The 27290-nt window shown below is 38.6% G+C and overlaps 1 protein-coding gene and 1 long non-coding RNA gene across 4 annotated transcripts in view; both read left to right on the forward strand.

The window, feature by feature from the left end:
* Positions 1 to 19648, forward strand: part of LOC140843040 (kelch-like protein 4) — a 116258-nt gene extending 96610 nt beyond the window's left edge. For all 3 annotated transcript variants that reach the window (XM_073228251.1, XM_073228248.1, XM_073228253.1), the window contains one exon: positions 18317 to 19648. Coding sequence is in view for 1 of the 3 variants with exons in the window: in XM_073228253.1 (XP_073084354.1) it covers positions 18317 to 18414 (98 nt within the window). In the remaining 2 variants the exon portion in view is untranslated. The remainder of the gene's footprint in view (positions 1 to 18316) is intronic.
* LOC140847552 (uncharacterized) lies at positions 395 to 18310 on the forward strand. Its single transcript, XR_012127615.1, has 3 exons — positions 395 to 7113; positions 8593 to 8761; positions 14922 to 18310. It is a non-coding gene; the product is annotated as an uncharacterized lncRNA (long non-coding RNA).
* Positions 19649 to 27290: the final 7642 nt, after the last annotated feature.

The raw sequence follows: 27290 nt of genomic DNA on the forward strand, positions 1-27290 counted from the left end.
ATTTTATTGTATGTCCTTCAAAAATTCATTCTGATTTAAAAAGAGAAGTGCTGATTTCCCAACTCTAGAATTACATCTAGTATGTCTTTCTGAATCTTTCCCTCTTTATGATCACTTGCCTAGAAGAGTAAGCTAATATATTAAAGTCCTGTGGTGTTAGAGGTGGCAAAGAGCCTGAATGGTTACTTTTTCCATGTAATTATGTGCTTTCTGACAAGGGACCTTTGGAGACAATGACAAGCATATTGGAAGCACTTGAATGGTAAGAATTTCAGACACCAGGATAATATCAGTGGCAGGAGATAGTCTTCTGTTTCCATATTTCCTATGTATGAAGCCAGTACTTTGTCATATAAATTATCTCAACAGAAATTTCAACATAGATGTGTTCAACACTTGTGTATGTGGTAGGAAATGTGTATGGTTAAGAGAAATCCACCTTACCATGTCTTAGAGTTTAAAAGACTCCTAACTGTCATTATCTCTGGTGTGACCTGAATGATATCAGGGGACTCAGTGACCATCTTCTAACTCTTGGAGAATAGGCTTAAAGCATGAAATTTGACTAATTTAATTTTATTTTCCTGAGTCAGAAAACAAATGAGCTCATAACTGTGAATGAAGTGTTGTTGTAGACATATAGTTTAGTAAATGTTTCTCTTCATTGATTCAGGATTTAATTTAAGTTCGATTTAAAATTCTTGCTCATCAAAATAATTGTATTATAAAGTTTATCGGGGACATGTCATTGACAATGTGTCTCCCTAGGAAAAATTCCAGTTTCTTGGTTCTACCCTGTTTACTTAGGGGTTTGTTACGGTTTTTTTAGTGGCAATATTTTTATATTAAATAAAGCAGTTCATAAAGATGAGAGGACATTGAAGATTGCAGTGTGGAAGTGAGACAGAGGCATATAATAGGAATATATAATTCAGGCAACTTATCCTGAAAGCGGAAGAGGAAAGAAGGCTGCACCTGACTGTATACACCTGGAGAAAAGAGCAGACCTCATGGAACAGGGTGAAGTTCCCAGTACATGACCAAAAGGACCCAAGCCTTTCCCCAACTGCAGCAAACCAGCATGAGGAAGAGAAACCATGGGGAGAAAGTGAAGTCCTGGGACTGCTGAAAACCTAGCTTAGAGATCTGTTCTGGGAGCACAAAGCTATACTGCATGATGCTTTGGTGATTACGGAGGTTAGAAAGCTAAGACAGGCAGAATACCTGGAGAGAGAGATTCCAGCCTCTTGGGGAAACTGGATCCATATCCTGCTGCTCTGGGACAAAAAACAAGGCAGGCTGTCTGAGAGACGTCCTAATGGTGAGAGGGCTGCTAAAGGGGCAAGAATTGCACAGAGCTTACTGCTCAGGGAAAGGACAGGTAGACAAAATTGTCCAGGGGCACTCTGCCCAGAATGTTGGGAACTTTCACAATCTTCAGGCTCTCCTGCTCCCTGGCTGGATACACAGCCCCAAGGCCCACTCTGTGATACACAGCCTCTTGTGCCTTCCTCCAGGCCAGCCTGCACCTGGTTCCCAAACCAACCAACCCTGTCCTGGCATCAGGCCAACAAGAGGGAAGCCCTGCCTACTGCTGCCAGAAACAAAGCATAGAGTCTTACACCTGTGTGCTCAGCCCACAGGTCCTGGCAATGGAGACAGGAATCATCTGGGAAGCAGGAAGCAGCTCTTTCCAACTGCCTGGCACCCACACTGCTCCCCTGTGACCCCAGACATTGCTCCAGAGGCTGAGCTTCTCCAAGCATAGACCTTCTGGGCACTAGAGGGCGCCACTTGCCAATATGAACCACCAAAGGATCCTGGTTCAATGCAAAATCCCATGTTCACCAGAAAAAGTCTCAAATGAAACCAATCTCATTGATCTTTCATAAAAAGAATTCTAAATGAAAATCATAAACATGTTCATGGAGGTACAGAAAGATATTCAAGAATTCTGGAATGAATTCTGGTTGGAGATCCAATCATTATGGAACACAGTATCAGAAACAAAACATACAGTGGAAGGTTTTAAAAGTAGACTAGATACAGTGGAGATGATAAATGAAATAGAAATTAGAGAACAGTAATACAGAGAAGCTGAGGCACAGAAAGAGATCTGTGTGAACAATCTAAGCATAACAGTATTCATATAAAAGGGGTACCAGAATAAAATATAGAGAAAAAGGGATAGAAAGTGTCTTTGAGGAGGTAATTGCTGAAAACTTCCCCATCTGCTGAAGGAGATAGTCTCTCAGGCCATGGAGGTGTACAGATCTTCCAACGCAAGGGAGCCAAGGAAGACAATGTCAGGACATACAGTAGGTAAAATGACAAAGATTCAAGGACATGGACAGACTATAAAAGCAGCCAGAGAGAAAAATAAGATCACATACAAAGGGAGCTCCATCAGGCTATCATCACACTTCACAGCAGAAACATTACAGGCCAGAGGGAGTGGCTAGATTTATTTAATGTAAAGAAGCAGAAGGGCCTCATGCCAATAATACTTTATCTGGCAAGACAATGATTTAAATTTGAATGAGGGATTAAACAATTTCCAGAGAAGCAAAAGCTGAGAGAATTTACCTCCCACAAACCACCTCTACAGTGTGTTTTGGAGAGACTGCTATACATTGAAGTGTTCCTAAGGTTTAATAGCTGTCACCAGAGGTAATAACACTACAGTAAAGTAAGTAGAACCATTAATTATTAGGAAAATGCAAAATTAATTCAGCTACCTCCAAAGTCAATCAAGGGATAAACAAAGGGTACAGAATGATACCTAATATATAAAGAATGGAGGAGGAAGATAAGTAGGAGAAAAAAAGAACTTTTAGATTGTGTTTGTAATAGAATACTAAGTGGGTTACATTAGACTCTTAGATAGTGAGGAAGTTAGCCTTGGACATTTGGTAAGCATAAATCTAAAACCTGCAATGGCAATAAATACATACCTATCAATAATCACCCTAAATGTTGATGGTCTGAATGCACGAATCAAAACACATAGAGTCACTGAATGGATAAAAAAAAGTACCCAACTATATGCTGCCTACCAGAGACTCACTTTAAACCCAAAAACATACATAGACTAAAAGTGAAGGGATGGAAAAGATATTCCATACAGCTAATAGTAGAAAAAGGCAGGAGTTGCAGTACTTCTTTCAGACAGAATAGACTTCAAATCAAAGAAAGTCACAAGGGACAAGAAAGACATTACATAATGATAAAGGGGTCAATCCAACAAAAAGATATTAACATAAATATGCAACCAACACACAGGAGCACCTACATATGTGAAACAATTACTAGCAGAGAAGAGCTGGTTCTTCAAGAAAACAAACAAAATAGATAAACCCCAAGCCAGATTAGGAAGAAAAAAAGAGAGTCTACACACAAACAGAATCAGTAATGAGAGAGGAAAAATCACTATGGACAGCATAGAAATACAAAGAATCATTACAGTATAGTATGAAAAGTCATATGCTAATAAACAAGACATTCTAGAAGGAATGGACAAATTTCTAGAAACATGCAAACTTCCAAACCTGACCCAGAAAGGAACAGAAAATCTGAACAAACTAATTACCTGCAATGAAGTTGAATTGGTAATCAAAAACTATCTACAAATAAAATCCCTTGACAAGATGGCTTCACCACTGAATTTTAATCAAACATTTAGTGAAGATGTAATACCCATCCTCTTTGTTTTCCATAAAGTAGAACAGGAGAGAATACTTCCAGACTTACTCTCTGAGGCCTGCATCATTCTAATTTCAATACCAGACAAAGACATCACAAAAAAATGCAGACCAATATCCCTGATGAACATAGATGCAAAATATTCAACAAAATATTAGCAAACCGAATTCAAAAATACATCAGAAATATCTTCTAGCCAGACCAACTAGGATTTATTCCAGGGATGCACAGATGTTTCAGTATTAGAAAAATCAATCACCATCATCTCCCACATCAATAAAAAGGACAAAACCCACATGATCATCTCCATAGATGCCAAAGAAGCGTTTGTCAAAATTCAACATCCATTCATGATAAAATCTCTCAACAAAATGGGCATAGATGGAAAGTACCACAACATAATAAAGACCATATATGACAAACCAACAGCCAACATCATACTTAACAGTAAGAAGCTGAAAGCCTTTCCTTTAAGATCGGAAACAAGACAGGGATGCCCACGCTGTCTACTTTTATTCAACATAATTCTGGAGGTCCTTGCCACAGCAATTAGACAATACAAAGAAATAAAGTCATCCAGATTGGTAAGGAAACGTTAAACTGTCATTGCTTGCAGATGACATGATATTACACATAAAACCCCTAAAGAATCCACTCCAAAATTACTAGATATAATATTTGAACTCAGCAAACTGCAGGATACAAAATTAATACACAGAAAGCTGTTGCATTCCTATACACTAAGAATGAACTAGCAGAAGGAGAAATCATAAAAACAATTCCACTCACAATTGCAGCAAAAAGAATAAAATACCTAGGAATAAAACTAACCAGTGAATTGAAAGACCTATATTCTGAAAACCACAGGACACCCATGAGAGAAATTAAAGAAGATACCTATTAATGGCAACACATCCCATGCTCATGGATAGGAAGAATTAATATTGTCAAAATGGAAATCCTATCTAAAGCAATCTACAGATTCAATGCAATTCCTCTCAAAATACCAACAGCATTCTGCAAATGAACTAGAGAAAATCTTTCTAAAATTCATATGGAAGCAGAAAAGACTGCAAAGAGCCAAAGCAATCCTGAGAAGGAAAAATAAATTGGTAGATATTACGCTTCCCAACTTCAAGCTCTCCTACAAAGCCAAAGTAATCAAGACAGTTTGGTACTGGCACAAGAACATAACAATGGACCAACGGAACAGATTAGAGAGCCCAGATATAAACCCAAGCATATATGGTCAATTAATGTGTCATAAAGGAGCTACAGACATACAATGGGGAAATGACAGCCTTCTCAACACCTGGTGTTGGCAAAACTGGACAGCTACTTGTCAGGGAAGGCAAATAGTGAATCTCTGACATCTTACTACACTGATGGACAGTGACTGTAATGGCATATGAGTGGGCACTTGATAATATGAGTGAGTGTAGTAACCACATTGTTTTTCATGTGAAACATTCATGAGAGTGTATACCAATAATACCTTAATAAAAACAAAGACTATTGGGATTCCAGTACAAGGCAGTTGAATTCAGCTAGTATTATAAGGTTGCTAGAGTTGGTCTTTGGCAACACCTAGCTTTTTAAATTTCCACCTTTATTAAAACATAATTGACAAACACTGCCAATGCTTTTGGTATCTCCCCTTTCTCTGTATTTCATTGCCTATGGAATCCTTTAATCCACCATGTCAAAGTAACTCACAAAAATGATAAGGGAGAGAGAATTGGATTAAGGTAGACCTTACCAAGTACCTTCAACTATGTATACATCCACAGAGTCAGACCATCTGCTACAAAATACTACCAGAGAAGAATATGTATTCAGAAACTTAAAATGCTTTGTGCAAGGTTCTTTCATTTTCATTCTATGCACAAATTGGAAATAGAATCTCCCTCTCCACATGTGTATACACATGCTTGTGTCTTTATTTTAGGTTATATGCTATTGGTGGACATGATGGATGTTCATGCCTCAAATCAATGGAATACCTTGACCCACACACTAACAAATGGAGCCTGTGTGCTTCAATTTCTAAAAGACGTGGACATGGAGTTGCAGCATACCATGGATTCTTATATGTTGCTGTGGGCCATGATTCCTCTGATACTAAAATTGCACCAGCTTTTCTAACCATGTGAAAGGGTAAATTATCTACTTTCTTATGCATGTATTCATTTGTTGTTTTTCTTTTTTCCAGAAATGAGAAAGATTTTCAGGCTACCAGAAATATTTGTAGGCTTCCAAATAAGTGTTAATCCTTTAGGGGGATTAATCCTTTGTGAAATCTCACACTTTCTCTTAGGCTCAAAATATTTTTGAAGAAATTCTCCTTAACCATTTCAGTTCCATCATTAAGAAATACATTAAAAGAATATGCTGTTTTGTTTGATAGTTAACTGTTAAAATAATAAGACCAAAGGGATGTAATAATAAAGAAACTTTATGCCCAGCTGTATCACTCAACACATTCACCATCTCAATAAAAAATAACTGTTTCAAAAACCAAACTGATCTTCAAAAGATGAAGACTTACCACCACAAAATATACATAAAGAATTCCCAAAGAAAGGTTTTATGTTCTGAACAATGCTCTATTGTGTTAAGTACTTCATTTTCCAAGGGTAACTTCTTTGAATGGGAAACACTTATTTGTATGAATAAGGTGTGACATATTCAAAATAAGTCAATCCTATGATTTTGCAGTTATACCATTCATACTCCTTTTCAAGATAGAAAAATATGCAAATATAATAGCTAAATAGTATTGCCTAAGACCAAATGAGAAATTTACAGTCAGTAAGGTTGTCTAAATTCACAAGATAGAGATCGGTGTGGGATGGTGTCCTCAAGGGAAATTCATGCAAGAGATAAAATTTGTAATAGTATGTATACAAACAAATGAAGAGAATTTCAGGGAGAGGAAAAAGCACAATAAAAACTGGAAATAAAGGAGAAAGCTTTGTAGATCAGAGATTTTAGTTTGAAACCTCATCTGGATCTTCAAGTATGACAAACCTAGAGAGACCCATTCTGAGACAGCGTAGGCAAACTGTTGAACATCAAAAACAAAGAAACAGTCTTGAAAATGGCATGAGAAAAACAATTCATGGCTTACAAGAAGCGGTTGATGCAGTGTGAAGAAAACCGGCTAATAGAGTCTGGAGAAAAGCCAGTTCTTATGAATACTAAGATTATACTATTCAAATAATAAATTGCACCAATCAAGCGAAGTCTATGTTCCAATCCCAGGACTACTACTTACAAGTTACGTGAACTTGCTCCTCCTGTTACTTTATATCTCTAAACATCAGTTTCTTGATGTGAAAAATGGGAATACTTGGAGTATCAACCTTGTTGGGGACAAGATATTCAATGTTGGCATACAAGATAATCAAGGTTAGTGTACGTGGTACATTTCCTGCCACCCATTAGGTTCTCAAAAGAAGTTAGTTCATGATACTGTTTTTGTATTACTTTTGTAAAGAGTATTATTGATACTGCTATAATTATCCCCTTATTAGCATTTTCCTTCAAAAAACTTGAGAAAATTGCTAGTGCTAAAGTATAATTTTCAGGAAGTTGTGATTTTCATACAAATACAAGATTTACATGTGTCAAGGATTTTCTGTGATGAATTAATGAAGCAAGCCTGTAAGAGCTAAAACCAGTCTTTGAAGAAAAGGTATATAGATAATTTAGGAATGCTGAAAATTTTGTGAATAGATGCGAGTGTAGTTAATATCCTGTAGGGAATAAAATGTAATTTTTGAGCATTAACATTTCTACATGGTGGAGATTAATTCTATGTCAAGCAAAATTCATTTGTATTGTTAAAGGCAAGAATCACAAGAAAACTCAGTTTTCTACAAGTTAAACTCTACATCTACAGAGTTGTGAAATAGCTTTGTAAACAAAGTCAATCAAAGGCACATATTCTGTAGAATCACATAATCTTCATTTCCATGTCTTAGTTTTTCTTTTTTTTATTAAGATATCATTGATACACTGTCTTCTGAAGGTTTCACATGATCAACATTGTGGTTTCAGCATTCACCCATATCAAGTCCACCACACACCCCATTGCAATCACTGCCAGACAATTTTTCTAAGACTAAGGGTCATCCAGTTATGTAAGATAATCATATAAATTAAAGGTTTCTAAATCTATAATATAAGCTTATGTTGGTTTGTTCAGGGATTACTATTTCTATAATAATGAGAGAATTGAGACAAAAAGTCAAGCAGATTATCCCTAGTTATTCTAACTGGAGGAAAAATTCCTGCAGTGATTCCCTTTGCTACAGTCTCCATATTATTTCCACAAGAATACAGAAACTTATCCAAAAGAAGAAAAGACAGGAAGGCAAAAAAGAACAAAAAGGGAGAGGCATATGATATTTTAATTTCAAAGTGATACAGTGGCTTATTTTTAAATAACTACTTTTGTGTGTCTTTACAGATAGAAACCATATTGCTAGTTTTTTCCTCAAAAGATTCATATTCCCCAGAACACTTTTGTTCCCTAATCAAAAAGTGTCCAAATATAAACAAGCATATATCTTCAGCATTATTATGCACATGTATAAAAGTCTTGGGTTTAGGTGCAAAGCTTTAAGGAAATTCTGTGAGCTCTGGTTCGCCATTTATACATGGGTGTACTCTGTAAGCTGAGTAAAGCCTCAATTAAAAGTAATTGTGTTGAAGATTCGCTTTAGCTAAATCATACAGCTATGAGATTTTTGGTTTCTGGGTTTTATGGTAATATCAGAACTCAAGTTGATATGTTTTGTGACACTCAGAAATATGTAATGGAAATTGAGGTTATGTTAATAATTGCTTATTTTCACATACTATGAAAAATATTCCTGGACGCAGGCAGAGCCAGGATGGCAGCATGAGTAGAGCAGCAGAAATCTCCTCCCACAACCACATATATCTATGAAAATATAACAAAGACAACTCTTCCTAAAATAGAGACCAGAGGACACAGGACAACATCCAGACCACATCCACACCTGCGAGAAACCAGCACCTCACGAAGAGGGTAAGATACAAGCCCCGGCCGGGTGGAACCCGAGCACGCCTATCCCCAGCCCCAGGATTCTGGACCAGAGCGCAGACACAGTGCATGCGTGGGGTCCTGGATACTAGGAAAACAGGGCGGCAGGACCGGTGAGCGGGTGCCTGAGGCTGATGCTGGAGAGGAAAGAAACGGGAGCAGTTTTTTTTTTTGGGCAAGTGCTTTTTTGAAAGGTTAAAGGGACAGGGACCCCTATACTAGGGAAACAGGGCAGCAAGACTGGTGAGTGGGTGCCTGAGACCACCGCCTGAGGACAAAAAATCGCACGTTTTTCCTTTTTTTTTCTTTCTCGTTGCTGTTGTTTTGGTTTGGAAAGTGCTTTTTGGAAGTCTTAAAGGGGCAGGACAGGACACAGCCCAGAGGCAGGGAATCTGGGGATCTCTAAGCACTCTAACCCCCTGGGCAATGGAGCACAGAGGCCCCTTACAGAGATAAATAGCCTCCCGGCCGCTTCCCCTCCAACGGGGTTCCCCCATTTTGGAGGAGCAGCCCCAGCCAGGCCACGCCCACAGCAACAGCAGAGATAAACCCCATAGCAACTGGGCAGGTAGCTGAAGCCCTGTCTGCGCACAGCTGCAAAGCACAAGCCACTAGAGGTCGCTATTATCCCAGAGGAAGGACACAAACCAACAAGAAGGAAAGCTCTCCCAGCTGTCACTCATACCAACTCTGCAAACGATCACCATGAAAAGGCAAAACTACAGGCAGACAAAGATTAGAGACAACACCTGAGGAGACAGACCTAACCAGTCTTCCTGAAAAAGAATTCAAAATAAAAATCGTGAATATGCTGACAGAGATGCAGAGAAAAATGCAAGAGCAATGGGATGAAGTCCGGAGGGAGATCACAGGTGTCAGGAAGGAGATCACAGAAGTGAAACAAACCCTGGAAGCATTAATAAGCAGAATGGATAAGATGTAAGAGGCCATTGAAGGAATAGAAACCAGAGAACAGGAACGTATAGAAGCTGACATAGAGAGATAAAAGGATCTCCAGGAAGGAAACAACACTAAGAGAATTATGTGACCAATCCAAAAGGAATAATGTTCGTATTAAAGGGTACCAGAAGAAGGAGGAAAAGGGATAGAAAGTCTCTTTGAAGATATAATTGCTGTTAACTTCCCCAAACTGGGGGAGGAAATAATCGAACAGACCACGGAAATAAACAGAACCCCCAACAGAAAGGATCCAAGGAGGACAACAGCAAGACACATAATAATTAAAATGGCAAGGGTCAAGGACAAGGAAAGAGTTTTAAAGGCAGCTAGAGAGAAAAAAGGTCACCTATAATGGAAAACCCATCAGGCTAATATCAGACTTCTCGACAGAAACCCTACAGGCCAGAAGAGAATGGCATGGTACATTTAATGCAATGAAACAGAAGGGCCTTGAACCAAGAATATGGTATCCAGCACGATTATCATTTAAATATGATGGCGGGATTAAACAATTCCCAGACAAGCAAGAGCTGAGGGAATTTGCTTCCCACAAACCACCTCTACAGGGCATCTCACAGGGACTGCTCTAGATGGGAGCACTCCTAAAAAGAGCACAGAACAAAACACACAACATATGAAGAATGGAGGAGATGGAATAAGAAGGGAGAGAAGGAAAGAAACTCCAGACAGTGTATATAACCGCTCAATAAGCGAGCTAAGTTAGGCAGTAAGATACTAAAGAAGCTAACCTTGAATCTTTGGTAACCATGAATCTAAAGCCTGCAATGGCAATAAGTACATATCTCTCAATAGTCACCCTAAATGTAAATGGACTTAATCAACCAATCAAACGACACAGAGTAATAGAATGGATAAAAAAGCAAGACCCATCTATATGCTGCTTATAAGAAACTCACCTCAAGCCCAAAGACAGGCACAGACTAAAAGTCAAGGGATGGAAAAACATATTTCAAGCAAACAACAGTGAGAAGAAAGCAGGGGTTCAGTACTAATATCAGACAAAATAGACTTCAAAACAAAGAAAGTAACAAGAGATAAAGAAGGGCACTACATAATGATAAAGGGCTTAGTCCAACAAGAGGATATAACCATTCTAAATATATATGCACCCAACACAGGAGCACCAGCATTTGTGAAACAAATGCAGAACTAAAGAGGGAAATAGACTGCAATGCATTCATCTTAGGAGACTTGAACACACCACTCACCCCAAAGGATAGATCCACTGGGCAGAAAATAAGTAAGGACACACAGGCATTGAACAACATACTAGAACTGATGGACCTAACAGACATCTTTAGAACTCTACATCCAAAAGCAACAGGATATACATTCTTCTCAAATGCACATGGAACATTCTCCAGAATAGACCATATAATAGCGCACAAAAAGAGCCTCAGCAAAAAACAAAATATTGAAACTCTACCAAACCAATTTTTCAGACCACAAAGGTATACAAGTAGAAATAAGTTCTACAAAGAAAACAAAAAGTCTCACAAACACATGGAGGCTTAACAGCATGCTTCTAAATAACCAATGGATCAGTGAACAAATCAAAATAGAGATCAAGGAATATATAGAAACAAATGACAACAACACAAAACCCCAACTTCTGTGGGATGCAGCGAAAGCAGTCTTAAGAGGAAAGCATATAGCAATCCAGGCACACTTGAAGCAGGAAGAACAATCCCAAATGAATAGTCTAACATCACAATTATCGAAAAAGAAGAACAAATGAGGCCAAAAGTCAGCAGAAGGAGGGACTTATAAAGATCAGAGAAGAAATAAACATTGAGAAGAATAAAACAATAGCAAAAATCAATGAAACCAAGAGCTAGTTCTTTGAGAAAATAAACAAAATAGATAAACGTCTAGCCAAAGTTATTAAGAGAAAAAGAGAATCAACATAATTAGAAAAGAGAATGGAAAAATCATGACAGACCCCACAGAAATACAAAGAATTATTAAAGGCTACTATGAAAACCTATATGCCAACAAGCTGGAAAACCTAGAAGAAATGGACAAGTTCCTAGAAAAATACAACCTCCCCAGGCTGACCAAGAAAGAAACACAAAAGTTAAACAAACCAATTATGAGCAAAGAAATTGAAACGGTAATCAAAAAATTACCCAAGAACAAAACCCCAGGGCCCAATGGATTTACCTCGGAATTTTATCAGACACACAGAGAAGACATAATACCCATTCTCCTTAAAGTGTTCCAAAAAATAGAAGAGGAGGGAATATTTCTAAACTCATTCTGTGAAGCCAGCATCACTCTAATGCCAAACCAGGCAAAGACCCCACCAAAAAAGAAAATTACAGACCACTATCCCTGATGAATGTAGATGCAAAAATACTCAATAAAATATTAGCAAACAGAATTCAACAGTATATCAAAATGATCATACACCATGACCAAGTGGGATTCAATCCAGGGATGCAAGGACGGTACAACATTCGAAAATCCATCAACATCATCTACCACAACAACAAAAAGAAAGACAAAATCCACATGATCATCTCCATAGATGCTGAAAAAGCATTTGACAAAATTCAACATCCATTCATGAGAAAAACTCTCAGCAAGTATCTCAACATAATAAAGGCCATATATGATAAACCCACAGCCAACATTATACTGAACAGCGAGAAGCTGAAAGCATTTCCTCTGAGATCGGGATCCAGACAGGGATGCCCACTCTCCCCACTATTATTTAACATAGTACTGGAGGTCTTAGCCACAGCAATCAGAAAAAAACAAAGAAATACAAGGAATCCAGATTGGTAAAGAAGAAGTTAAACTGTCACGATTTGCTGATGACATGATACTCTACATAAAAAACCCTAAAGACTCCACTCCAAAACTACTAGAACTGATATTGGAATACAGCAAAGTTGCAGGATACAAAATTAACACACCGAAATCTGTAGCTTTCCTATACACTTACAATGAACCAATAGAAAGAGAAATCAGGAAAACAATTCCATTCACAGTTGCATCAAAAAGAATAAAATACCTAGGAATAAACCTAACCAAAGTAGTGAAAGAGCTATACCCTGAAAACTACAAGTCACTCTTAAGAGAAATTAAAGGGGACACTAACAAATGGAAACATCTTATGCTCATGGCTATGAAGAATTAATATCGTCAAAATGGCCATCCTGCCCAACTCAATATACAGATTTGATGCAATCCCTATCAAATTACCAGCAACATTCTTCAATGAACTGGACGAAATAATTCATATGGAAACACCAAAGACCCCGAATAGTCAAAGCAATCCTGAAAAGGAAGAATAAAGTAGGTGGGCTCTCATTCCCCAACTTCAAGCTCTACTACAAAGCCATAGTAATCAAGACAATTTGATACTGGCACAAGAACAGAGCCACAGACCAGTGGAACAGATTACAGACTCCAGAAATTAACCCAGACATATATGGTCAGTTAATATTTGATAAAGGAGCCATGGACATACAATGGCAAAATGACAGTCTCTTCAACAGATGGTACTTGCAGACTGGACTGCTACATGTAGGAGAGTTAAACTGAACCATTGTCTAACCCCATATACAAAGGTAAACTCAAAATGGATCAAAGACCTGAATGCAAGTCATGAAACCATTAAACTCTTGGGAAAAAACAGGCAAAAACTTCTTAGACATGAACATGAGTGACCTCTTCTTGAACATATCTCCCCGGGCAAGGAAAACAACAGCAAAAATGAGCAACTGGCACTACATTAAGCTGAAAAGCCTCTGTACAGCGAAAGACACCATCAATAGAACAAAAAGGAACCCTACAGTATGGGAGAATATATTTGAAAATGACAGATCTGATAAAGGCTTGACATCCGGAATATATATAGAGCTCACACCCCTCAACAAACAAAAAACAAAAAACCCTATTAAAAAATGGGCAGAGGAACTGAACAGTTCTCCAAAAAAGAAATACAGATGGCCAACAGACACATGAAAAGATCCTCCACATCGGTAATTATCAGAGAAATGCAAATTAAAACTACAATGAGGTATCATCTCACTCCAGTAAGGATGGCTGCCATCCAAAAGACAAACAACAACAAATGTTGGCGAGGCTGTGGAGAAAGGGGAACCCTCCTACACTGCTGGTGGGAATGTAAATTAGTTCAACCATTGTGGAAAGCAGTATGGAGGTTCATCAAAATGCTCAAAACAGACCTACCATTTGACCCAGGAATTCCACTCCTAGAAATTTACCCTAAGAACACAGCAATCAAGTTTGAGAAAGACAGATGCACCCCTATGTTTATCGCAGCACTATTTACAATAGCCAAAAATTGGCAGCAACCTAAATGTCCATTGGTAGATTAATGGATAAAGAAGATGTGTTACGTATACACAATGCAATACTACCCAGCCATAAGAAGAGGGAAAATCCTACCATTTGCAGCAACATGGATGGAGCTGGAGAGTATTGTGCTCAGTGAAATAAGCCAAGCGGAGAAAACGAAATACCAAATGATTTCACTGATCTGAGGAGTATAAGAACAAAGGAAAAACTGAAGGAACAAAACAGTAGCGGAATTACAGAATCCAAAAATGGACTAACAGGTACCAAAGGGAAAGGAACTGGGGTGGATGGGTTGACATGGAGGGATAAGGGTGGGGGAAGAAGAAAGGGGGTATTAAGATTAGCATGCATAGTGGGTGAAGGGAGAAAGGGGAGGGAGGGCTGTACAACAGAGAGGACAAGTAGTGATTCTACAACATTTTGCTATGCTGATTGACAGTTACTCTAATGTGGTTTTTAGGGGTGACTTGGTATAGGGGAGAGCATAGTAAACATAGTATTCTTCATGTAGGTGTAGATTAAATATTAAAAAGAATGGAAAAAAATAAAACGGGGATTACTCCTTGATAGGATAAAATTTGGTAAATCAAAGATTAACACATGCTTTAAATATCCTCAATTTTGATCACTTAAAGGGTGTCAGATGATCGGATATGAAGGTACTCTTTACTGATAACATTCCTTTCTCTTAATAAAAAAAAAGAGCAGTTCCTATGCGCTGACCTCCATAGTTGATCATCTGACACCCTTTAAGTGTATCACTTAAAGTGATACACAGTGGTATAGAGGGCATTTCAAAGTGTGGGCAAAGGGTCTGTTTGTTTTTATGCAGAAGATCAAGGCCTAGCTTGGCTACCCAGAAAATGAACTAAGATACGATATGAGGAGGAGCTTCCAGCATCAGCACTCTCTGGAGGACTCATGCCGAGGTCATCGGACTCATGCCGATGATCATCAAAAAGCCTCCACAGGGATCCGGGCGATGCTGCGGTTGTGGCTGCTTCCAACCCACCGTTTCCTGGACTTGCCATTGGAATGAGGAGGGAGATGTCTAGGCTGGCATGTGCATACAGTGAGACAACGACTTTGTCCGGATCTGTACTGTTGGAACTCAACCAGGAGTTGGGAGTGGTGCAAGTTGGAGCACTCCAAAATCTTACGACTATAGACTATCTACGGTTAAAATAACATATGGGATGTGAACAGATCCCAGTAATGGGTTGCTTTAATTTGTCTGATTTCTCTCAGACTGTTCAAGTACAGTTGGACAATATCCATCATATCATAGACAAATTCTCACAAATGCCTAGGGTGCCTAACTGGTTTTCTTGGCTTTACTGGAGATGGATGGTAATTATAGATTTGCTTAGTTTATGTCACCTTTCTCCTATTATGTTAATATGTGTACTCAAGTTAGTTAGTAGTTTGAAACCTATACATGCTTAAGGTACTCTACAAGAAGATATATCAAAGAAATAATCCTCCCATGTTTTCTTCCATATGCTACCTCTCTAGCTTTTCTTCTTCCTTCCTAATTACAACCCTTAAATAAAATTCGTGCTTCATATTGAATTTACCGAGCATCATAATTCCTCCAGGTGGTAAATATACCTCGAGATAAGTGCTGGGCATAGAAGCCACAGGGCATAAATCTGCAAAGAAGTAAAAAGCTAACCTTTTCAAAGAATATGGCTTCTCTCTCACCAACTTTACATCTCCCTGTGTGGCCCCAGAAGATGACTGGTTTGCCAGAGACGGGTAACATTCCTCAAGGGAGGAACAACCTAAGACAAGCACAGTCGCAGGGGGGCCATCAGTTGAGAAATTCGGGATCTACAGTGGTGAGGCTTAGAACCTCTCCCACCCCCTGTTTTGAGAGAAATCTGCATCCGGGGATGTTTTATTGCCCTTGTCTAGCTTGGATTAACACATAGTCTACAGGCACACACCTGATCATCTACAATTGCTCTCTTACAACACTAAACTATGTTTTCTACCTTTGTCTTGCATCTACCTACCACTTCAGCATTTTATTAAAAATAAAAATAATAATAATAATAAAGGGAGAAATGTGGGATCCACATATAAATCAAGTATAAAAATCAAACGAATATTCATATTTGACCTGATTGTTTATAGTTCATAATGCGTGATCAAAACTGAAAGTTTCTGTGATGACTGCCCTTGTACTGGTCACCATGTAAGAACTTATTCACTATGTAAGAATTCGTTAACCATGTAAGAACTTGTTCGTTATGCTTCAGAAGATTGGAGACTGATGAGAATTAGGCTTGAGATGGATTAATGATTGGGCATTGAGCATTGACCCCCCTATACAGAATTTTATTGTTGTTAACAACCATTTGATCAATAAATATGAGAGATGCCCTCTCAAAATAAAAAACATTCCTGGATGTGCATCCCAGTTCAAATGGAAACCTAGGATCAGATAATTTATAATATGATTAAAGAGATAAAAACAGAAATCAGAGATGTATTAGAACTATAAGGAAATTAATAGAAGATAATACATGAAAATCTCTTCCATCTGGTACATATTTTTTCATTGTTTTTCAAATAGGCCAATATAAAATTAGCCTTTCCACGTATAATTATATGAGTTCTATTTTAGTCAGTTGTTTTAGATTTTAGTATTACATATTTTTTGAATAGGCGTCAAATTTTATGAAATAATTCCTGGAGAAGATTTTAATTAATATTACTAACTGAAATGCCCTTTAGTTGCTTATAGAGGGGCTTGGGATAAGGAGTTAGTTAACTTCAAGTAAAGGTAAATGGAAAATAATCCTAGGCTCCTTTGAAGATAAATAGGAACTTCCAGAGGGGGAAAAAGATAGGATAAGACTATAGTCGTCCTAACTACAAATGATACGAAAACCAGGATACCCCATCATACATAGTGAAAAGGCAATTATATTCAGATTTCCTTAAAATGAGAGCTGTTGTATAAACAGGATCATGTGAAACTTTGATAAATAATGAATAAGGTAATAGAAAACAAAAGCTCTCCTATCAGTACATGAAGTGATAGTGGGTGCATATTTCAAAGAATATTAAGATGCTAATATGTGAGTTTTGTTGATAGAGAATCTGAGTACGTATCAAATAAATGCATAGTATTTTGCAAAGGAAATACATTTTGATACGCTTCGCGTGTTCTCTGGTGGTGGAATAGAATTTCATCATGTGCTGATCCTTAACATTCAGTGGACTACATTTGATATTTATAAACCATTTTTAACTGCTTAGATAAATACAAATTTCATTAATGTCTATATTTTTAGTTTTAACACTCTTGGACTTCTCTCTCTTGTCTTCCTAAACCTATTAAGGCGTGGTCCAAAACTGATTCAAGGTCAACTGCGGTACCTCTGAGGGTTCCTCAAGTTGCTATTGCTGTATGTGCCCCTGGAGACAGGCTCTATGTGGTTGCAGGATATGGTGGACACACTTATTTGAATACTGTTGAGTCATATGATGCACATAAAGATGAATGGAGAGAGGTCCTCATTGAAAGTAATAAGATTGGTGTATTTCAGGTCTCAATAAAAGATTTCAAAATATATGATTGGAATTAACTGGATTACCTTATTCTCTAGGGGCCATCCACATTCTCTTAGAAGATTTTGTAGTGCATGTTTTATGTGTGCCACAGAAAATTACTAGTTGATCTAGTTGATCATTAGCAGGATCCAATAGTACTTATATGGAAGAGGGCAGAATAATCCTTTGACTTTATGGACTTGTTCTCTTCACAGAAAAGTGAATATATTCATTAATTTAAGAGCTTTACTCTCTGGCTGACTTTCTATGTATATACTATGATTTTTGAGTCAAAGAGCAATGCCCTCATCCACAAATGTGTGCTTCATTTTTTGACTGGTGCCCAAAAGAAAAACAACAAAATGACAAAATAAAGGATGAGTATTATTAGCTGTAATTTTTCAAAGAAGAAAATTATCAGAGAGGTGAAACTTCTTCAATATCACCTGCTCCTCAAATTCAGGTCTGCATCATTTCAAAAATATCTATGTTCTTTCCACCACCCTGGACTGTGATCTGTTCTGTATTTCCCCTTATTTTGATGCAAGTTGAAGGTTGGACCAGAAAAGCTAAGGACTTTTTCAACTCCAGCATACTATATTATATCAAAGACAGAGTTCATCCCAACAACATTTCTTTCCTTGTCTTTATTTTCTGTGTCAGGAAGCTCCTGTCAACGTTGGAAGAGTGGATGCCAGTGTGGTGGTGATGAAGCTACCATGAAGCCATTTTTATCAAAGGGAAAGAAAGTGGTACTTTGAGGAAATGGAGAAGGAAGCAGAGAAGAATGTTCTTTCCTTCAGTTAGTAATCAAACATGAAAATTCTTGAGTCATTTTAATGTGTAGTTGTAATTTCTCTGGTTTGTGAAGCCAGAACAAGTTTTCAAGTATAAACAACATATAGGTGTTAAGTGTGTTAAGTGTATGTGTTGTCACACCTTATACCATAAATGGATGTCATCCAATAGTCCAGGCTTTGCCTCATTACTTTAAAATGTTTAGGGGAAACTGATAGTAGCCAAGGTGTAAAATGTTATAAAAGTATTGGTAATTTTAAGTTAAGAGTCAGAGTTAAAAAATATTTTCTATTTCAAGAAAAAGGTACTGTAATATCTCAAAAATAACTAATATAAAAGATCATATCTGAAGGTGAAAATAGAAAGTCTCAATTTTAATAAAATATCTTGTACTTATTCAAACAGTATCCCAAATATCTAAGTACTACCTCACATTTACCAAAAGGAAAGCCTTTACTGTATTGAGACAAAAAACCAAAAACTAAAAATAACTCCCTGACATAATTTGTTATTCCCAGCAGTTTGCTAAAATCTTCAAACTTACTCTTGTACAGGACCAGCTTCCAAAACACACCAAGATTTGTTCGCCTTTAACATTTAGTCTTGCCAGATGTTACTAGTAAAATATTATAGTTATTTCATTTATACAATGTATATAAAAATAGCAAATATTTTTCACATTGATATAAACTGTGACCTCAGCTTTAAGAGTGTCAGGGCCTCACTTATACAGAAAGTAATATTCTCCTCAAACATTTCTGTGAAATCTGAACACTTACAATAAAGTTAAAGAAGTTTTCAGGAACAGTTTTTAAAGTACAGCAACATTTGCAAGTTGTTCTATAATATTAACACATGGAAACACCAAGTGCCCAATATCCACACTTAATTTTATAATTATATTTTATATGCCAATGCATGCTTTCCACATTAAGAATGTGTGCACTACAAAAAAGCTTTTTAAATTGAAAACAACAAAAAAAGATAGCTGGTTAGTACTTTACCTGTAAATTCTTACTTCTGTTCATGCTATTATTAAAATATTTAAAATGAAATGTTGAAAATATGTCAAGAAGTAACATTTCAAATAAATGCACGATTATTTTAGAATCAGTTTAAGATGTTCTTTTAAACAAGCTTTGTATTCTCATATGTGAAATTAGCAAATAAAATCCAGAGAGATGCTTATAAAATGTACTACTGCTTTTTTAGTTTTTTTAAATAATTTTTTTTTGTATCATTCATCTACAATTACATGAAGAACATTATGTTTACTAGGCTCACCCCTTCACCAAGTCCCCCCCCTAACACATACCCCTTCACAGTCACTGTCCATCAGCATAGTAAGGTGCTGTAAAATCACTGCTTGTCTTCTCTGTGTTGCACAGCCCTCCCCGTGCCCCACCACACACTATACATGCTAATCGTAATGCCCCCTTTCTTTTTCCCTGCCCTTGTCCTTCCCTTCCCACCCATCCTCCCCAGTCCCTCTCCCTTTGGTAACTATTAGTCCATTCCTGGGTGCTGTGATTCTACTGCTGTTTTGTTCCTTCAGTTTTCCTTTGTTCTTATACTCCAAATATGAGTGAAATCATTTGGTACGTGTCTTTCTCTGCCTGGCTTATGTCACTGAGCATAATACCCTCTAGCTCCATCCATGGTGTTGTAAATGGTAGGATCTAAAGAACTACATAGATCATGCAAAGATATTTGTACTTTAATTGAATTTAAATAAAATCTATTTCTTATGGTTATAAAGAATGTGGCTTTAAATGATATGAAGCGAAGGTTGAACTGACTTTTTCGTACTTATTTTCCAAACAGCTGAGATATTTATTTCCAAAAATAACCTCCTCCCCCTTTGCTTCATATCCCTGCCATTATCTCTAAATAGAGGGCTACAGACATCTTCAGTTCTAATGGTAAAGATGGAGAAATAGTGTCTGTAAAATATAAAAACACCACATACACATAACTGTTGAATCTCTAAATGCATACCATATCCGATTTAGTTCGGAAGTGGAGTCATGTAAACATGTATCCCCAGAGCTCAGCTTGGCCACTCATGTTGAACTGCAGTATGAACCAGCGGGTAAAAGAAAAAATCAGAGGACTTCTCTCAGCCTTGCTTGCCAATGCCCTAGTCACAACTGGATGATCCCACAGGAAGATCATGTCCACAGTTATGCCTAGTTAGGCAAGCAGAGATTGAATGCCATCTTCTTAATGGTCCAGCTGGGCTTGCTTCATTTCGATCAGATATTGACTAGTAGGAGAGAGATGTTGCCCGGGCACACAGCTGCAGTTTAAAATCGTGCTGGGACCACTATGGCCTAGCTGGGCTTCCGAAATCTGAGCGGTCAGAATGGACAGCTGCAGAGACTCAAGGCACCAAGGCAAGGCTGTGCTTGCCTCAGTCAAGCCTCGTCGGGAAAAGGAGATCCTGAGGCAGGCACCTTGCAACCATGGCATAGTGCACATGACCTATCAGGCAGGTTTTAACTAACAAGGATAAAATGGTTCTTAATTTCTTCCTTCAACAAGTGGCACATTTAGATACTAGGCCCTGATGGGAAAGAAAATGCTAGTTCTTGATTTTTCTGTAATCACTATGACCTTGCTCAGGATTCCCCACTCTTCAGCCTTCTGTATCATGACTCACCAGAAAACATCATCAGCTACTTTCCCTGTATCTCCACGGGGCATGTGGAGACTTGTAAATACATTCTACACAACTCTGAGCTGAAGAACACTCTGGGGCACTGAACTTGGGTCCTCTCTCTGCCTGACTATGCCACCCATCAACTTGACTCGGCTGTGGTTGCTGACCAGACCTGTTTAGATATGGAGGGAACACTGAATGGAAGTCTCCATGGGAGGGGTATCTCCTTTCTAGTCTGTTCAAGATACCACATTAAATTCCTATTTCACCAATCTGGCTCTCCATTCGTCAAAAAAAACTTGAAAAGGTTTTATGTTTCTTTTTTATTGACAATATTTTCATTTCAAAATTATTGCCTGCTATAGACTGGGTAAAAATCTTATTCCACATGCTGGAAATATAATACTGACATCCTCTTCTTTTTTGTATTCCTGTTATAATTCTAATCCCCTCACACACACACAGCACATACAATGAGGAAAATAGCACATCTAGAAAATTAGACTCTTGTACATGAATAAATGTTAAAAGGTTAAACAGTAAATGCAAATTAGTAGTCTTCAAAAGTGTAGTAAACCTGAATCATAAACATTTATGAAGAATCTACTATGTTTTAGGTCCTAATGATAAACACAAAAATGAAGGCTAAATTTATTAAATCTACCAAATCCAGGTCTATTCATTTAGGTTATATTCTAAGCAATGGAGAATCAGTTAGATGTCCTTTCCTCTACAAAGGACACCTGAATTTTCCAAGTTCATGTTCCATCTAAGGTCATGCAACCCTCATACAAAAAGCCCAATTCCATATGCTTAATTTGGTATCTGAGTGGTTAAATATTACTTTATGGATATAACTAATCACACCTTACCTGTATTGGTACACACAGTGGTACTGACAATCAGAGCGCAACCAGTCTTATTTGAAACTAGGCCCAAGAATACAAAATCAGGAGATCTTTAAGGAAAGAGATGGCAGCAAAATGGCAGCATAGGACTTCCTATCACCCCAACCTCCATCAACATGAATGACTATCCATGCATGAAAACACCCACCTAAAATCAGAACACAAGTGAGGGTTGACAGCAAGTGGTTGAAGCGCAGAAGTAAGAAGGACACATTGGGGAGGGAGAAAAGATCGATTCACACTTACCGTCCACGAAGCCCAGGCATCCCAGTGTGGGGAGACACCTTCCTGCTGAGGCAAAGAGAGTATAGTGATTACCCAGTGATACCATGTGCCCTACAAAGAACCCAGCCCAGTACCAGGCTGACTCCTGTGGCTCTAGATGACTCCCTATGGGATCCTATGAACCCAAGATTCTCATCCAGCACTTGGGGGCTCCAGAAACAACAAGCAGCTCCAGCATCCCCAAATGGCATCCTTGGCACCAGGTGCCCAGCGAACTACTATAAGCCTAGACCCTGGCTCACCCTAGCACCTGCCTACTCCAGTGGCCTTGGGAAGCTCACATAACTCTGAGCAGCTTCCAAGGAAGCACTTCTGGTGGCTGATCACAAACCAATGTCCTGTTCACTTGCTCCATTGCCAATTCCAGCAGCCTCAGGTGGATCCCATGGAACCAGGTTCCTAAGGGCTCCCAGGAACCCAGGAATCCATCTCATCCCATTGTCTCCTGGCAAGAATAGCCTCAAGTGGTGTCGCTGGCACAAAGTTCCAAGTGGCCTTCTGTGAACCAAATCCCAGGCTCATTCTGATGTCTGCCTACTCCAGTGTCCCACACAGCTTCCAGGACAGGACTCCCAGAAGTCTACCACAAACCAGGGCCAGGTGCTCCATCTAGTGCCTGCCTACTCCAGTGGCCCTGGACACCTCTCATGGTTCTAGGCGGCTTCAAAAACAGGGACCCCAGTGGGCCCCTGGGAACCCAGGCCTCTGGAAGCTCAGGTGGTCCCTGGTGGCACCAAGATCCCAGCAGGCTTTCAGGAATGCAACCATCACCCCTAACCCTGTCACCTGCCAGCTCCAGTGATCCCAAGGTGGCTCCTGCTGCAACAGATGCCTTCTCTCATACCAGGCTCCCAGTAAGTCACTGTGAATCCAGGCCCCCAGATCATCACAGCACCTGCTAGCTCCAGTGGTCACAGGCAGTTCCTGTGGACCCAGGCAGCTTCTATAGCCCTATGCTTCCAGCAGGCTCCCACAAATGTAAAGTCCACCCCACATTGGTGCCTGCTGGCCCCAGCAGCCTTAGGAAGGTCCTGTGGTTCCAGGCAACTGCCTCAAGTCCAGGTTCTCAGAGGGCCTCTGAAAACTCAGGCTTCCTACCCACCAGGGACTGGCCAATTCCATCAATTGTAGGTAGTTAGTGGCAACAGGTGATTTCACAGTTTGGGGAAGCTTCCTCTGTCACAGGTTCTAAGAACACTTATGGGAATGGAGGCCCCCAGGCCACTCTGCTACCTGCAAGCTCCCACAGTTCCAGGCTACTCTACTGGTCTCCAGATCCCAGCCCACCATGGCACCAGATGAATTCCCCGGCAGTAGGTTCCTGACAGGCTCCCATGAATGCAGACTCCCAGCTCACCCCAGTCCCATCCAGCTCCTTCTGTCCCAGAGGCTCCTGTGGCCTCAGATCCCCAGACGATGCCTGTAATCCAGGCTCCAGCAAGACATCTGTGAACAAAGGTACCCGGCAGGACCCAGTCCCAGGCTTTCAATTCACCCCAGCACCAGGGCAGTCAAGGACCCCAGCAAGGGGGAGAAATAACCTCTACATTAATTGTATGAGGCCAGCATTACCCTGAGTCCAAAGCCATAAAAGAACACTAAAGAAAAGAAAAATATAGGCCCACATGCCTGGTGAATATAGATGCAGAAAGCATCAGAGGTCTAAAATGTGAGGCACACATTGACAGTGTTCAAGGGAGGAATACGCAAATCTACCAAAATAGTAGGAAACTTCAATACCTCACCTTCATTAATGGATAGAACAACCAGACAGAAGATCAAAAAGTATGTAGAGGGCTTGAACAACATTACATACCAATTGGACTTAACAGATATGTACAGAACATTCCATCAGCAAAAGCAGAAAACACATTTTTCTCAAGAGTTCATGGAATATTCTACAGAATAGACCAAATGTTAGACTATAAGGCAAGTATTAATGAATTTATCATACAAAATATCTTTACCAAGCACAAGGAAATGAATTAAAAATCAATGACAAAAAGAAAAGTGGAAGTTTCACAAACACATGGAAATAAAACAATATATTGTTAACTATTTATGGGTCAAAGAAGAAACCAAAAAGGAAATTAGAACACATATTGGAATAAATGAAAATGAAAGCACAACATACCAAAATTTACAGGATGGAGATAACGTCGTGCTAGGAGAAAACCAATAGCTGCCAATACCTTCATTAAAAACATGGGAAAGATTTCAAATAAACACCCTAACTTTATGCTAGGAAAAGAAGAACAAAGTGACCCCAAAGCCAGAAAAAAAGAAGAAAGTAATACAGGTTCAAAGAGAGATGTACAAAATAGAGCATTTTAAAACAATACAGACTATCATGTAAACCAGGAATTCATTTCTCACAGAGATCAACAAAATCAGTAATGCTTTAGCAAGATTGATTAAGAAAAGAGAGAGATTCAAATTACTAAAATCAGACATGTGAATTGGAAAATTACTAATTATTTTAGAGAAAGAAAAAGGATTACAAAAAACACTATGAATAATTATATACAACAAACTGTAACAACTAAGATAAAGTGAATTACTGTAAATACACAACCTACAAACATTGAATCATGAAAAAATGGAAACTATGTATATGCCAGTATTTACAAAGGAGATTAAACAGAAATTAAAAATCTACCAACAAGAAAAATCCAGCATCTGGTAGCTTAATTGGTATATTTTACCAAACATTTAAAAAAAAAGCAACATTTATCTTGAAACTTTTCCAAAAAATTACAAAGGAGGTAATATTTTCAAACTCATAAGGCCTGCATGACCCAGATACCAAAACCAGAAAAAGGCCACTGCCAAGAAAATGATTAATATTAATGAATATTAATGCAGAAATCATCTAAAAATAGTAGCAAACTGAGTTCAGCAGCATATTAAAAATATTATACAGCAAGACCAATTAGGATTTAGTCCTGCAAGACAAGGATGGCTTAAGATACAAAAATCAATGTAAATATACCACCTTAATAGACTGAAGACAAGGACACATGATCATGTCGGTGCATACAGAACAGCCATTTGTCAAGACTCCACACCCTTTTGTGTTAAAACCAATTCAACAAACAAAGAATAGACTGTAACCACTTCAACAAAGACCATGTATAAATAACTCACAATAGGCATCACACTCTGTGGTGAGAGATTGAGAGCTTTTCCCCTAAGTTCAGCAATAAGACAAGGGTGTCCACAACTACTCAGCAACTAATTTTAGCTTTTCGAAAGCTCTACACAGAGCAATTATACATGAGAAAGTAATAAAAGAAATTGAAAATTCAGAGGAAGAATTATAATGTTTCCTATTCACAGCTGATATAACCTTATATGCAGAAAATCCTAAAGATCACGCACACACAAATGCTAGAACTAATAAATAAATTAAGCAAAGCTGCAGAATAAAAAATAAATGTATTAAATTCAGTTAGGTTGATATACACTATCAATTAATACTCCTATCTGAATGATTTAATTCCATTTACAATAACATAAGAAAATATTTGGAAATAATCTTAATGAGAGGGACAAAAAATTGTACATTTAAAACTATAAACTGCTTATGGAAGTAAATTAAGGAAGTCAGAAACAAATTGAAAGACATCCGATATCCATGGATTAGGAGATTTAGTATTGTGAAGGAATACTACATAGTGCATTAGACAGATTCAATAAAATTATCATCAACATCACAAATATCATTTTTTTTCAGAAATAGAAGAACCCCTCATAAAATTCATATGGAATCTCAAAGTGCCCACAATATATATAGAGATAAATCCAGCTTCTGGCCACCTTTAACAGAGGTTGCAATCTGGAAAGGTTAGGAGGTGCAGGAGGGTGGGAGGGATGGTGTTAGCAATGTTCTATTTCATGCCCTTATGATGATTACATGGATGTTTGCTTTATAATTATCCATTGAACTGTGCATTTATGTGCTTTCTCATATGTGATATTTCATTTTTAAAAAGTTTAGAAATAAATAAAACACAAAGCCTCAAAAATAAAACAGTTCTGCAATTCCATAACTGGGTATTTAACGAAAGAAATTGAAAGCACCAATTCAAAGAGCCATATGCAACCCTATGTTCACTGCAACATTATTTAGAAAAGGGAAGATACAGAAGCATCTTAAATCTTCATCAATATAGGAAGGGATAAAAAGAATTGGTTAAAGGGAGGGAGAAAAAGATGGTGGAGTAGAAAGTTAAGGTGGAAACCTCCTCTCAAATACACAAAAAAGAAGAAAATACAGCAAATACAACTAAACCTGAAAATGACCTAAAGACTGCAGAACAGATCACCTATACCTGGGGAAGAAGAGAAGACCACATGGAAAAGGATAAAGTGGCACAGCCATGACTGAGCTGGACCCAAGCCCTACCCCAAGTTAGTCCACAGGAAGGAGGAAGAGGAACAGAGCAGCAAGGGGATAGGGGCCCAGAAACGCTGCAAACCTGGGAACATGAGTCCACATTAGTTTGGGTTCTGGTAATTAGCAGGGCTGGACACCAGGGACACATAAATCACTCTGACAGGCTGAGACTCCAGCCACTTGTGGAGGACAGGCACTCGCTGCTGGTCCTGAGACCCGAAGCAGAGGCAGCAGTTTGAAAGACTTGTCAGTAGTGGGAGGGGTGAGGGTTGAATGGAATGCTTTCATCAGGAGAAAGGGCAGGTGGACAACACCTCCCCAGCCGTCCCTCTGCTCAACAGGTAAGGAATTCTTGGGAACCCAAGACACTCCATCCCCCTCACTGGCACCATAGCCCTGATGCTCTTCCCAGAAAGAACTGTCAGTGACTCAACCCACTCAGCAGAGCAGCAGGACCAGAATTTGCAGCCTGGCAGGCAGAGGGAGACTGTCCCAGCTTCCTTGCCCCATTTCCACCCAAACAGGCAGTTGCCTGAAGAAGCCAGCCCCAAGAGCTCCTTCTTCTGTGCAGGTGTCCCAGCCTGG

The sequence above is a fragment of the Manis javanica genome, chromosome Y (genome assembly GCF_040802235.1).
Source record: "Manis javanica isolate MJ-LG chromosome Y, MJ_LKY, whole genome shotgun sequence".
Taxonomy (NCBI): Eukaryota; Metazoa; Chordata; class Mammalia; order Pholidota; family Manidae; genus Manis; species Manis javanica.